This window comes from Carcharodon carcharias, chromosome 7 (assembly GCF_017639515.1).
Source record: "Carcharodon carcharias isolate sCarCar2 chromosome 7, sCarCar2.pri, whole genome shotgun sequence".
NCBI lineage: Eukaryota > Metazoa > Chordata > Chondrichthyes > Lamniformes > Lamnidae > Carcharodon > Carcharodon carcharias.
Window position 1 is genome coordinate 78958021 of NC_054473.1, and position 14914 is coordinate 78972934.

At 44.1% G+C, this 14914-nt stretch overlaps 1 protein-coding gene across 1 annotated transcript in view; it reads left to right on the top strand.

Moving 5' to 3' along the window:
* dnah1 (dynein, axonemal, heavy chain 1) overlaps positions 1-14914 on the top strand; it is a 524711-nt gene that overhangs the window by 490814 nt on the left and 18983 nt on the right. Inside the window, exons 73-74 of the mRNA XM_041191637.1 lie at positions 7238-7368; positions 13614-13758. Of these exons, the coding sequence (XP_041047571.1) occupies positions 7238-7368; positions 13614-13758 (276 nt within the window). The remainder of the gene's footprint in view (positions 1-7237; positions 7369-13613; positions 13759-14914) is intronic.

Here is a 14914-nt window from a genome sequence, read left to right on the forward strand (position 1 = left end):
TCACCCCACCACAGAGTCTACACAACTCCATGAAAATCCAGCTTGCTGTCTCCAACTCCTTCTCTCAGATCACTCCCTGTTCTGTAAAAGACCAGAACAGCACCTCTTCCCTGACTGCACCAAGTTCCCTCACTTGCCACATTCCCAGGGTCAAGCACTTTCTCTCACAGTACTCAAGTCAAACTGGATTTTGTGCTACTTCCAATGTGTGTTTGGAAAAAAAACTTCTGTATTTATACTAGTTGGAATTTTGTCAGGTCCTACTGACCAGGGAACCAATTCTCAGTAGTTAGCTAATTAACAAACTGTTGCAGCTGCCTCTAGCAGCTTTGTGTTTATCAGCTAGTGTTTTTCAACTAGACTGAAAGAAACTACGATTTAAATTTAAGTGCAAACTTGACTAGATTTTGGAAGGAGATCAACCCTTAAAATTTCCTCACTTAACCAATTCTCTAAGTTTAAAAATACTGTCCTGCAGTACTCAGTCGACCTGGATATTATTCTACTGTAGCAGAAAGCTATCCCTTCTTAATTTTTTTTTTCTGCTCTTATTACTACATCTGTTTCTCAACTGAAAAATTGTTATAGTTACCTTTTTATCTGCCCTGTTAATATCTACTAGGAATCGCCGATTCTCGGATATATTCCTGAAGATTTCATCACAAGACCTCCCAACTCTAATATCCCCGCCCCCACACTCCTTCATTGTCTGACATCTGTCCACCTGCACAGAGTCTCCACATAAATCAAAGTGAATAGACTGTTACCCAGACGGGTGATTCTTGACTCACCTTAAACAGCAATTTTTCCCCATCTCCAATCCAGCTATATCTAATAAATCATAGGGATATAAAAAACGTATATTTCTTCTATTTTTTTTCATTTATTTATGGAATGTGGACTTTGCTAGCTGGGCCAGCATTTATTGCCCATCCCTAGTTGCCCTTGAGAAGGTGGCTGTGAGCTGCCTTTGTGAACCACTGCAATCCATGTGGTGTCAGTAAACTCACAGTGCTATTAGGAAGGGAGTTCCAGGTTTTTGACCCAGCAACAATGAAGGAACGGTGATATATTTCCAAGTCAGGATGGTGAGTGACTTGGAGGGGAACTTCCAGATGGTGGTGTTCCCATCTATCTGCTGCCCTTGTCCTTTTAGAAAGTAGTAGTCGTGGGTTTGGAAGGTGCTGTCCAAGGAGCTTTGGTGAATTCTTGCAATGCAGTTTGTATATGGTATACCCTACTGCTACTGTGGTGGTGGAGGGAGTGAATGTTTGTGGATGTGCTGCCGGTCAAGTGGGCTGCTTTGTCCTGAACGGTGTCAAGTTTAAGTGCTGTGGGAGCTGCACTCATCCAGGCAAGTGGGGAGTATTCCATCACACTTCTGGCTTGTGCCTTGTAGATGGTGGACAGGTGTTAGGGAGTCAGGAGGTGAGTTACTTGTCACACGATTCCTAGCCTCTAACCTGCTCTTGTAGCCACAGTTTTATATGGCTAGTTTATGATCAAAGGTAACCCCCCAGGATATTGATAGTGGGGGATTCAGTGTTGGTAATGCCATCAAATGTCAAGGGGCCATGGTTAGATTCTCTTGTTGGAGATGGTCATTGAATGGCACTTGTGTGGGACAAATGTTCCTTTCCACTTGTCAGCCTAAGCCTGGATATTGTCCAGGTTTTGCTGCATTTGGACATGGACTGCTTCAGCATCTGAGGAGTTGCGAATGGTGCTGAACATTATGCAATCATCAGTGAACATCTCCACTTCTGACCCTATGATGGAAGGAAGGTCATTGATGAAACAACTGAAGATGGTTGGGCCAATGACACCATCCTGCGAAACTCCTGGAATGTCCTGGAGCGGAGATGACTGACCTCCAACAACCACAACCATCTTCCTTTGTGCTGGGTATGACTCCTACCAGTGAAGAGTTTTCCCCCTGATTCCCATTGATACCAGTTTTACTGGGGCTCCTTAATGCCACACTTGGTAAAATGTGGCCTTGGTGTCAAGGGCAGTCACTCTCTCCTCACCTCAAGTTCAGCTCTTTCATCCATGTTTGAACCAAGGCTGTAATGAGGTCAGGAGCTGAGTGGCCCTGGCAGAACTCAAACTGGGCATCAGTGAGCAGGTTATTGCTTAGCAAGTGCTGCTTGATAGCACCATTGGTGACCCCATCCATTATTTTACTGATGATCAAGAATGGACTGATGGGGTGGAAATGGGTTGGGTTGGATTTGTCTTGCTTTTTGTGTTCAGGACATACCTGGGCAGTCTTCCACTTAGCTGGGTAGATGCCAGAGTTGTAGCTGTACTGGAATAGCTTGGCTAGGGGCGCAGCAAGTTCTGGAGCACAAGTCTTCAGTACTATTGCTGGAATGTTATCAGGGCCCATACCCTTGGCACTATCCAGTGCCTTCAGCCATTTCTTGATATCATATGGAGTGGAGTGAATTGGCTGAAGACTGACATCTGTGATGCTGGGGACCTCTGGAGGAGGCTGAGGTGGATCATCCACTCAGCCCTTCTGGCTGAAGATTGTAGCAAATGCCTCAGCCTTTTCTTTTGCACTGATGTGCTGGGCTGCACAATCAGAGGATGGGGATATTTTGGAGCCTCCTCTTCTAGTGAGTTGTTTAATTGTCCACTACCATTCACGACTGGATATGGCAGGGCTGCAGAGCTTAATCTGATCTACTAATTGTGGAATTGCTTAGCTCCGTCTATCATTTGCTGCTTATGCTGTTTGGCACACAAGTAGTCCTGTGTTATAGCTTCACCAGGTTGAAACCTCCATTTTTAGGAATGCCTGGTGCTGCTCCTGGCATGCCCTCCTGCACTCTTCATTGAACCAGGGTTGATCCCCTGACTTGATGGTAATGGTAAAGTGGGGGGATGTGCTGGGCCATGAGGTTACATATTGTGTACATTGCTACTCCTGATGGCCCACAGCACCACATGGATGCCCCAGTCTATAGTTGCTAGATCTGTTTGAAATCTCCCATTTTAGCACAGTGATAGTGCCACACAACACGATAGAGGGTATCCTTAATGTGAACGTGGGACTTTGCCCACAACAACTGTGCAGTGGTCACTCCTATTGATACTGTCAAGGACATATGCATCTGCAGCAAGCAGGTTAGTGAGGATGAGGTCAAGTATGTTTTTCCCTCTTGTTGGCTCCCTCACCACCTGCCGCAGACCCAGTCTAATAGCTATGTCCTTTAGGGCTCAGTCAGTAGTGGTGCTACCTGGCCACTCTTGGTGATGTCCCCCACCCAGATTACATTCTGCACCCTTGCCACCCTCAGCACTTCTTCCAAGTGGTGTTCGACATGGTGCGCTAATTCATCAGCTAAGGGAGGGCAGTATGTGGTAATCAGCAGGAGGTTTCCTTGCCCATGTTTGACTTGATGCCATGAGACTTCATGGGGTCCAGATTCAATGTTGAGGACTCCCAGGGCAACTCCCTCCTGACTGTATACCACTATGTTGCCACCTCTGCTGGGTCTGTCCTGCTGGTGGGACAGGACAGGATGGTGGTGTCTGGGACATTACCTGTAAGTATGATTATGTGAGAATGACTATGTCGGGCTGTTGCTTGACTAGTCTGAGACAGCTTTTCCAATTTTGGCACTAGTCCCCAGATGTTAGTAAGGAGGACTTTGCTGGGTGACAGGTAGAGACAGAAACATTGTCGATGCCGGGTGGTCTGTCCGGTTTCATTCCTTTGTAGCAGTTTGATACAACTGAGTGGCTTTGCTAGGCCATTTCAGAGTCAGCCACATTACTGTGGGTCTGGACCAGATTAAGTATGGCAGAATTCTTTCCCTAAAGGGCATTAGTGTACCAGGTGGGTTTTTACAACAATCGATCATAGTTTAACTTCTAATTCCAGAATTTTATTGAATTCAAATTCCACCGTGTGCCATGGTGGGATTCAAACCAGGGTCTCTAGATTACTCCAACAACTCATCAACACCAACACCCATCTAGGACCCTCCACTCCTGCCTGTTCCTCCGTCCCCACCCCATCTTCCAATCCCAGCCCCAGCCGTGTATTCACTATACCCCCTGACCTTCCCCTCTCCGACGCTGAACGTTCAGTGCTTAGCAAAGGACTTGGTTTCATACCCTTACGCCCTCACCTCAATGAATTTCGGGCTCGGCACGATGCTGAACTCTTCTTCTGCCGTCTTCGTCTCTGGGCTCACTTCTTTGGGCAGGAGTCCTCTCCCAGTTCAACGGATCCTTTTACCCATCTCCAATATTCTCCCTCCACCTGGACCACTCCCTCTGGATTCTTACCTTCTCTTGATCTTTTCATTGAGAACTGTCGGCGCGACATTAGTCGTCTCAATTTCTCTGCTCCTCTCACCCATTCTAATCTCTCTCTCTCTGAACTTACTGCACTCCGTTCTCTCGGGTTCAACCCTGACATTGTCATCAAACCCGCTGACAAGGGTGGTGCTGTTGTCTGGCGCGCTGACCTCTACCTAGCGGAGGCTGAGCGTCAACTCGCAGACACTTCCTCCTACCTCTCCCTGGACCATGACCCCAACACTGAACATCAAGCCATTGTTTCCAGGACTGTCACTGACCTCATCTCCTCTGGGAATCTTCCTCCCACAGCTTCCAACCTGATAGTTGCCCAACCTCGGACGGCCCACTTCTACCTCCTACCCAAAATCCACAAACAGAACTGTCCCGGTAGACCGATTGTGTCAGCTTGCTCCTGCCCCATGGAACTCATTTCTCGTTATCTTGACTCCCTTCTTTCTCCCCTTGTCCAGTCCCTTCCCACCTGCATCCGTGATTCCTCTGACACCTTACGTCACATCAACAATTTCCAGTTCCCTGGCCCCAACCGCTTCCCCTTCACCATGGACATCCAATCCCTCTACACCTCCATCCCCCACCAGGATGGTCTGAGGGCCCTTAGCTTCTTCCTCGAACAGAGGCCCGAACAATCCCCATCCACCACTACTCTGCTCCGTCTGGCTGAACTTGTTCTCACACTGAACAATTTCTCCTTCAACTCCTCTCACTTCCTCCAAATAAAAGGTGTGGCTATGGGTACCCGCATGGGCCCCAGCTATGCCTGACTCTTTATGGGGTATGTGGAACATTCCTTGTTCCAGTCCTGCTCCGGCCCCCTTCCACAACTCTTTCTCTGGTACATCGATGATTACTTCGGTGCTGCTTCATGCTCTCATCAGGACTTGGAAAAATTTATTAATTTTGCTTCCAATCTCCACCCCTCCATCATTTTCATGTGGTCCATCTCTGACACTTCCCTTCCCTTCCTTGACCTCTCTGTCTCAATCTCTGGTGATAGACTGTCCACCAATATCCATTACAAGCCTACCAACTCCCACAGCTACCTCGACTACAGCTCCTCACAGCCCGCTTCCTGTAAGGACTCCATCCCATTCACTCAGTTCCTTCGCCTCCGTCGCATCTGTTCCGATGATGCTATTTTCAAAAACAGTTCCTCTGACATGTCCTCCTTCTTCCTTAACCAAGGTTTTCCACCCACGGTCGTTGACAGGGCCCTCAACCGTGTCCGGCCCATCCCCCGCGCATCCGCCCTCACACCTTCTCCTCCCTCCCAGAAACATGATAGGGTCCCCCTTGTCCTCACTTATCACCCCACCGGCCTCCGCATTCAAAGGATCATCCTCCGTCATTTCCGCCAACTCCAGCATGATGCCACCACCAAACACATCTTCCCTTCACCCCCCCCATGGTGGCATTCCGTAGGGATCGTTCCCTCCGGGACACCCTGGTCCACTCCTCCATCACCCCCTACTCCTCAACCCCCACCTATGGCACCTCCTCATGCCCACGCAAAAGATGTAACACCTGCTCCTTCACTTCATCTCTCCTCACCGTCCAAGGGCCCAAATACTCCTTTCAAGTGAAGCAGCATTTCACTTGTATTTCCCCCAACTTAGTCTACTGCATTCGTTGCTCCCAATGTGGTCTCCTCTACATTGGAGAGACCAAACATAAACTGGGCGACCGCTTTGCAGAACACCTGCGGTCTATCCGCAAGAATGACCCAAACCTCCCTGTCGCTAGCCATTTTAACACTCCACTCTGCTCTCTTGCCCACATGTCTGTTCTTGGCTTGCTGCATTGTTCCAGTGAAGCCCAACGCAAACTGGAGGAACAGCACCTCGTCTTCCGACTAGGCACTTTACAGCCTTCTGGACTGAATGTTGAATTCAACAACTTTAGGTCTTGAACTCCCTCCTCCATCCCCACCCCCTTTCTGTTTCTTCTCCCTTCCTTTTGTTTGTTCCAATAATTTATATAGATTTTTCTTTTCCCACCTATTTCCATTATTTTTAAATATTTTTAAATCTTTTATGCTCCCCCCACCCCCACTAGAGCTATACCTTGAGTGCCCTACCATCCATTCTTAATTAGCACATTCGTTTAGATAATATCACCAACTTCAACACCTGTGTTTTGTTCTTTTGACTGTGACATCTTTTGATTATCTGCTCCTATCACTGCTTGCCTATCCCTACAACCACACCACCCACCTCCACTTCTCTCCCCCCACCCAACACCACCACCCCCCGCCTCACACACACACACACACACACACACACACACCTTAAACCAGCTTATATTTCACCCCTCTCCTTGGATTCATCTAGTTCTGTTGAAGGGTCATGAGGACTCGAAACGTCAACTCTTTTCTTCTCCGCTGATGCTGCCAGACCTGCTGAGTTTTTCCAGGTAATTCTGTTTTTGTCTCTAGATTACTAGTCCAGCGACAATACCACTACACCATCACATCCCCCACATCACTTGCAGCAGTATCCTGGAGTTTAACACAAAAGCAAAATACTGCAGATTCTGGAAGGCATAAATAAAAGCAGAAAATGCTTGAAATCCTCAGCAGGTCTGACAGCATCAATGTTTCATCAAAGATAGTCAACTTAAAATGTTAACTTTTATTTCTCCTCAAAAGCTGGCCTGATCTGAGTATTTCCAACATTTTTTGTTTGTATTCTTGGAGTTTAATCTTTAATTCTGAAAACCCATGACAAATCCTGGAGGGTTAGCAACTCTGCCATCAGTCCACAGGGGCACTTAACTAGAACTGCCCACATGCTGCTTGGATGGAGCTGGGATGCTCAGAAACTAAGAAAATTGTACAGCACTGAAATCACCCAATAAGTTTGATTTTAAAAATTCAACTGATTTTCATTTTGTCTTTTAGATGGTAGAGGAGATATGTGGAAATATCCTGGATAAAGTTCCTCATCTGATTGACGTTAAGGTAGTGACGGAGAGATTTCCAGTTATGTACGAAGAATCCATGAACACTGTCCTAATACAGGAAGTGATTAGGTACAGAACCATTCTGCCACCTGGTGGCTACAAGCACTGCAGCACCAAAAATCTCAAAGTGAATATTTCCCCACACCCCCCAAGCCCTCAAGTAGTTAGACCCTGGGACAGATTGTTTTGCATCTTCACACGCACACACACACCTTTTCCATTTGTGGAATGCTGGGGAAGTGTTGAAAGATTCTCAACTTGTTTGCCTGGAATAGTAAGGTAAAGCATTCTGAAACGACACTGGCTCAATTATATTATCAGGCCCATTGTGTATTGCTGAACGAATTTGTAGCCTGATTTGGGCATGGCATTCAAAAAGTTGCAGATCCAAAACCCACACCAGGGACTTAAGCACAAAGAACCAAACTGACACTGCAATGCAATACTGAGGGTGTGCTACATTGTCAGAGGTACCATTTTTCAGATGAGGTATTAAATAAACACACAAAAAAATCCTATGTCACTCTTCCAAAGAAATAATGGTATGTTCTCCCAGTTCACTTGGCTAACATATATACCTCAAATAAAACAGATTATCTGGTTATTAACACATTGCTGTTTGAGACATTATTGCACACAATTCCTACATTACAATAGTAAATACATTTCAAAAGTACTTACATAAGAATTAAGGGCAGGAGTAGGCCACTTGGCTTCGAGCCTGCTCTGCCGTTCAATAAGATCATGGTTAATCTGAATGTAATCTCAACCCCACTTTGCTGCCAATCCCCAATAACCTTTCATCCCCTTATTAATCAAGAATCTATCTATCTCTGCTTTAAAAATATTCAAAGCCTGTGCTTCCACCGCCTTTTGAGGAAGAGAGTTCCGAAGACCCCGTCAACCCTTTGAGAAAAAATTTCTCCTCATCTCTCTCAAGAGCGACCCCTTATTTTTAAACAGTGAACCCTAGTTCTAGATCCTCCCACAAAAGGAAACATCCTCTCCACACCTGCCCTGTCAAGACCCCTCAGGGTCTTAAATGTTTTAATTAAGTTGCCTCTTACTCTTCTAAATTTCAGTGGATACAAGCCTAGCCTGTCCAACCTTTCCTCATAAGACAACCTGCCCATTCGTGGTATTAGTCCAGTAAACCTTCTCTGAACTGCTTCCAAGACATTTACATCTTCCTTTAAATAAGGAGACCAGTACTATACACAATACTCACCAATTGGTCTCACCAATGCCCTGTACAACGGAAGCATAACCTTCCTACTGTTGTAATCAATTCCTTTCACAATATATAATAACATTGTATTAGCTTTCCTAATTACCTGCATACTAACCGTTTGTGAATCCTGCACTAGGACGCCCAGATCCCTGAGTTTCAGAGTTTGGCAGTCTCTCACTATTTAGATAATAAGCTTTTTTTATTCTTCCTGCCAAAATGAATGATTTCACATTTGCCCACATTATGCTCCATCTGCCAGATCTTTGCCCACTCACTTAACCTATCTGTCTCTTTGTAGCCTCCTTATATCGTCTTCACAATTTACTTTCCGACCTATCTTTGTGTCGTCAGCAAGTTTAGCCACCATTCCTTTGTTCCCGTCATTTATATAAACTGTAAAAAGTTGAGGCCCCAGCACAGATCCCTGTAGCACACCACTCTTCACAATCTGCTAACCATAAAAAGACTTTATGCCAACTCTGTTTCCTATTAACTAGCCAATCTTCTATCCATACCAATATGTTACCCACTACACCATGAGCTTTTATTTTCTGTAATAACCTTTGATATGGTACTTCAGCAAATGCCTTCTGGAAATCCAAGTACAGTACATTTACCAGTTCCCCTTTATCCACAGCACATGTGACTCCTTCAAAGAACCCCAATAAATTAAACATGATTTCCCTTTCACACAACCATGTTGACTCTGCCTGATTGTCTTGAATTTTTCTAAGTGCCCTGCTATATCTTTAATAATAGCTTCTAACATTTTCCCTATGACAGATATTAGGCTAACTGGCCTGTAGTTTCCTGCATTGTCTCCCTCCCTTTTTGAATAAAGGAGTTATGTTGGCTGTTTCCCAATTTAATGGAACCTTTGCCAAATCTAGGGAATTTTAAAACCAATGCATCAACCTTCTCACTAGCTACTTCTTTCAAATTCTTAGGGTGAAGTCAATCCACACCTGGGGATTTGTCAGCCCACAGCCCCAACAATTTGTTCAATATCACTTCTCTGGTGATGGTAATTTTCTGTGTTGCTCCCTCCCATTTCCTGATTTACAGCTATTTCTGGGATGTTACTTGTGTCCTCTATAGTGAAGACTGAAGTGAAATACCTGTTTAATCCATCCGCCATCTCCCTACTTTCCATTTTCAATTCCCCAGATGTGCGTTCGATAGAATCAATGCTCACTCTGTTAACTCTTTTTTTTTTAAGTATCTATAGAAACTCTTACAATCCAAATTTATATTATTAGCTAGCATTCCCTGATACTCTAATTTTTCCCTCCTTATTAATCTTTGTCATTCTTTGCTGTTCTTTATATTCTTTCCAATTTTCTGACCCCTACCACCCGTCTTTACGTAACGATATGCTTTTTCCTTAAATTTGATACTGACTGTCTAACTTTTTTTTAGTTAACCACGGATGGTGGGCCCTTGGGATTTTTCTTTCTCATTGGAATGTATATATTCTGTAAAGCGCTTTGACTTCCTGAAATCCTGAATTTTTGAAAAGTGCTATCTAAATGCAAGTTTTTTTTTCTTGCCAATATCAGGGGTGGTGGCAGAGTTGGGGTGGCAAAAAGCAACAGCATCTCTGTACATGGGATGACACAACAAGGGACAGGTCAACTCAATTTGATGATGAAAATTTAGAATTTTTATACAAAATGCTCTAAAGAAAAGTTCTACTCTGTGACCTCTTGGGCACCCTCCTCTGCAAAGAAATGTGTTTGCTGATTATATAGAGGTGGCTGATAGACTGAATGTGCTTGTCTATATACGGAATCAGGTCACAATAATAGTTAATATCCTCGGAAACCAGACAGAGCAAGGCTAGCCAACATTGCATTATATCAAGTAGATGGGAAAAGTATATATCAGATGCCAGAAGTTTCTTTTCAACTAGCTAAACCCTAATTAAAGCTTGCAAGATAAGCCCTCTGAAGCAACTGTTTCACGCAGGTCTGAGCTGCAGCATAGCATACCTCATTATAGTTAGATAAAACTTAACTGTTATTCTATGACCACTTCAAAACATAACTCCACAAAAGAAGCTTACCATATAGCTATCCTGCAAGATGAATGGTCATTTATTCACACACAAAGTCCAATGTAACACAGCAAAGGGTTAGCACTTACAAGTATATACTTCTAAAAATTCTGCAGCATCTCATCTATGCTTTTTTGCAGGACAAAGTAGTGCATAGCAGAAGTGTGCAGACATCCAGATTGGTGTCTCAATTTGGATCCATCAATTTTTATCAACATGTCATGTTTGACATGGTCACAATGAGAAACTAGGTGTGTGAATCTGGAGGTTTCTCTGAAGAGCAGCGTTAACACGATCATTTTCCTGTTATTCTTCCATTCTTTCACTCACTACAGTAAAACTCCATGATGCACACTATGGAACTCTGGCTAAGAGAATACTTTTCAGGTGCTATTTTCCTGCTTCTGTAGATGACCCCAAAGAGAGAGCTGCAACCAATGCTTCATAATACTTAGTATCACTCACTCATCCCGAGCAAGCACCAGCAGATACAACGACATGGGAAGCAGCTGATAAATTTGAGCTGGGTGCACCTTCACAAGCTACAAGCCTACATGAGCAAGAGCAGATGATGGAGGAGAGGATTTGGCTGTCTGGAGGGCCAGCTAATATCAATCTTCAGTGCAGGATCCTGGAATTTGGACCTCATGGAGCCTGTGTAAACACCAACATTTTCTATTGTCAGTAGACAGCATGCCATGTACCTGACAGAGACCGATAGCAAATGCAGAAATGTTCCATGAGCTTCATCCACACACGAATAAAGAAATACAGTTCAGAACACAGAATGTGACAACTTTAGGTACTTGCACAGCAATAACCTGCTCAGTTTGGATTCCACCAGGGCCACTCAGCTTCTGACCCCATTGCAGCCTTGGTCCAAACACAAAAGAGCTGAACTCAAGAGATGAGGATAGAGTGACTGCCCTTGACATCAAGGCAGCATCTGACCAACTGTGGCAGCAAGGAGCCCTAGAAAAATTGAAGGAGTCATATCTAGTACAACAGAAATGGTTGTGGTTGTTGGAAGCCATTCACCTCAGCCCCAGAACATGATTGCAGGAGTTCTTCAGGGTAGTTGCCTAAGTCCAACCATTTCCAGCTGCTTCATCGTTGAACCTCTCTCCATCAGAAATGAGGATGTTTGTTGATGATTGCACAGTGTTCAGTACCGTTTGCGACTCCTCAGATACTACAACAAGACCTGAACAACATTCAGGCTTGGGCTTAATAGGTAACATTTGTGCCACACAGTGGCAGAACATGTTTGGATCATCTCCAACAAGAGAGAATCTAACCATATTTCTTTGACATTCAATGGCATTACCGTTGCTGAATTCCCCCAACATCAACATCCAGGGAGTTAGGATTGACCAGAAATTTAACTGGACTAATCATGTAAATACTTCGGCAAGAGCTGTTTAGAGGCTGGGAATTCTGCAGCGAGTAACTCACTCCTGACTCACCAAAGCCTGTCCAACATTTACAAGGCATAAGTCAGGAGTTTGATGGAATACTTTCCACTTCCCTGGGTGAATGCAACTCCAACAACACTCAAAAAAACTCTACTTCATCCAGGACAAAGCAGCTTGTTGATTAGCACCCCATCCACTACCTTTAACATTCACTCCCTCCACCAGTGACGCATAATGGTAGCAGTACACATCATATGAATAAGGGCAGCAAATGCATGGGAACACCACTACCTGCAAGTTCCCCTCCAAGCCACACACCATCCTGACTTTGAACTATCACCATTCCTTCATTGTCGCTGGGTCGAAATCCTGGAACTTCCTCACTAACAGCACTGTAGGTGTATCTACACCAGATGGATTGCAGCGGTTTAAAAGGTGGCTCGCTACCACTTTAGAGGACAATCAGAGATGAGTAACAAATGCTGGCCTTGCCAGTGACACTCACTTCCCTTGAAAGAGTAAAAAAATATGAGGATTTGCTTGCTGCAGTGGAGAGAGCAGAAACAGTGCAGGGTCAACTCTTGACCTACACAAGGAAGAAGTCCACACCAATCCCATTTTCACTTGAGCCAGAAGTTGTGGCTTCAAGTCAGACTTGAGCATGAAAATCTAGACTAAACTCCAGTACAGTACTAAGTGAATACTACACATGAAGTGTTGTCTTTCAGGTGAGATATTAAACCAAGGCCCCATCTGCTCTCTCAGGTGGACTTAAAAGATCCCATGGCACTATTTCAAAGAAGATCATGGGTGTTCTGGCCAATATTTATCCCTCAATCAACATCACAAAAATTGATTATTTGGTCATTATCAGATTGCTATTTTCAGTGCCTTGCTGTATGCAAATTGCTGCATTTTCTACATTACTACAGTGACTACATTTCAAAAGTACTTCATTGGCAGTACAGTACTTTGGGACATCCTGAGGTCATGAAAGGTGCTATATAAATGCAAGTCTTTCTTCTTTATTTGTTCCACACTAAAATCACCAGTTACGTCAAGTGGAAAATTATCCCTACTACCAGAGCTGCAGGGCAAACAGAAAGGCGGAGCAGGATGGACCTATGATAGTGTTCCTGGTGTTGCATCTAGACCTTATGTTGATTGATAGTAAATATGTTCTGATATTAAGAGATGGAAGAACTGCAAAATGTAAAGCAGGCAACCCAATTAAATTTATCTCAACACTGGAAAACAAGCTAATGTTTTCAGAATTATTAATGTTTCATTAGACTTAATGTAGCAGTTCTGTTAATCGGTCCCACCAGAAAAAGTAACCTCTCTTTACTTTTCAAATGCTGTCACAGCTGTTCTACAATTCCACAGAAATATGTTATCTGTGGTAATGTTACATTCAAAACGTGCTGCTCTTCATATATGCCCCCTCTTCTGATGCTGTTCAGTAGGCCAGCAATAGAAGATCCATCAGCCAACTAACTTTCCGCTTGTCTATTCTGGATTAATAGTTCAAAGAAGTATCCAGGAATATAGCAATTAACTTATTATTTTCTAACTATTCGGAATAATATTCTCTATTTTGGTTGTTTTGCAGATACAATCGACTGCTGCAGACTATTGTACAAAGCCTTAATGATCTTCTGAAAGCACTGAAGGGTCTAGTTGTAATGTCTTTGCAGCTGGAGTTAATGTCAGACAGTCTGTACAACAACAGTGTCCCAGAATTCTGGAATGCCAAGGTAATAGCTTTACCATTTCACTATAGGTAAGACTGAACTGGATTGACATCAAAACATGGTATAGGGAACAAGAATTCTTCATCACTTGCTCAACAGTTACAAGTCAAATATTCCTGTTGTCCTATGGAGAAACAATGTCTGGGTGATGCTCCCCAAAAAGAAATCGGTCATCTGTGTGATCAGGTGATCTCTGCCTTCTCTGATAACTCAGACGTGGGCCTGGAACGTCTGTATGGCTGACCAAGTCCCCAAGTCAGGATAGTGAGTTTCAGCCCATTACAACCATTCAGGTATGTTCATTACATTACAACCAAAAGTTCAGGTGCACAGGCACCTGCGGTCACATGAACCCAGCATTAATCACCTGACCTGCAGTGACCAGTTGTCAATTGAAGCCTGACCCCTTTTAAAATTATTTTGAAGTCAGTCAATTGAAATCAATTAAAATCTAATACCATAGAAAAGTGATGGCACAGCCCATCATGTCTGCACCGACTGAAAAAAAACTAGCTGCCCATTCTAATCCCACCTTCCAGCACCCGGTCCGAGGCCTTGCAGGTTACAGCGCTTCAGGTGTAGATCCATGCATTTTTTTAAATGAGTAGAGGGTTTCTGCCTCAACCACCAATCCGGGAAATGAATTCCAAACATCTACCATTCTCTGGGTGAAAACTTTTTTCTTGATATCGCCTCTAATCCTTCTACCAATCACATTAAATCTGTGCCCCCTGGTAATTGACCTCTGCTAGGGGAAACAAGTCTTCCCTGTCTACTCCGTCTAGGCCCCTCATAATTCTGTACACCTCAGTCAAGTCACCCTTCAGCTTCCTCTTCTAAGGAAAACAACCCTAGCCTACCCAATCTTTCCTCATAGCTGCAATTTTCCAGCCCTGGCAACATTCTTGCAAATCTCTTCTGTACTGTCTCCAGAGCAATTATGTCCTTCCTGTAATGTGGTGACCAGAAATGTATACAAAATTTCAGCTGAGGCCTAACCAGTGTTTTATACAGTTCCAGCATTACATCCTTGCTTTTGTATTTAATACCTCGCCCAATAAAGTAAAGCATTCCGTATGCCTTCTTTACCACCTTATCTACCTGTCCTGCCACCTTCAAGGACCTGTGGACATGCACTCCAAGGTCTCTCACTTCCTCT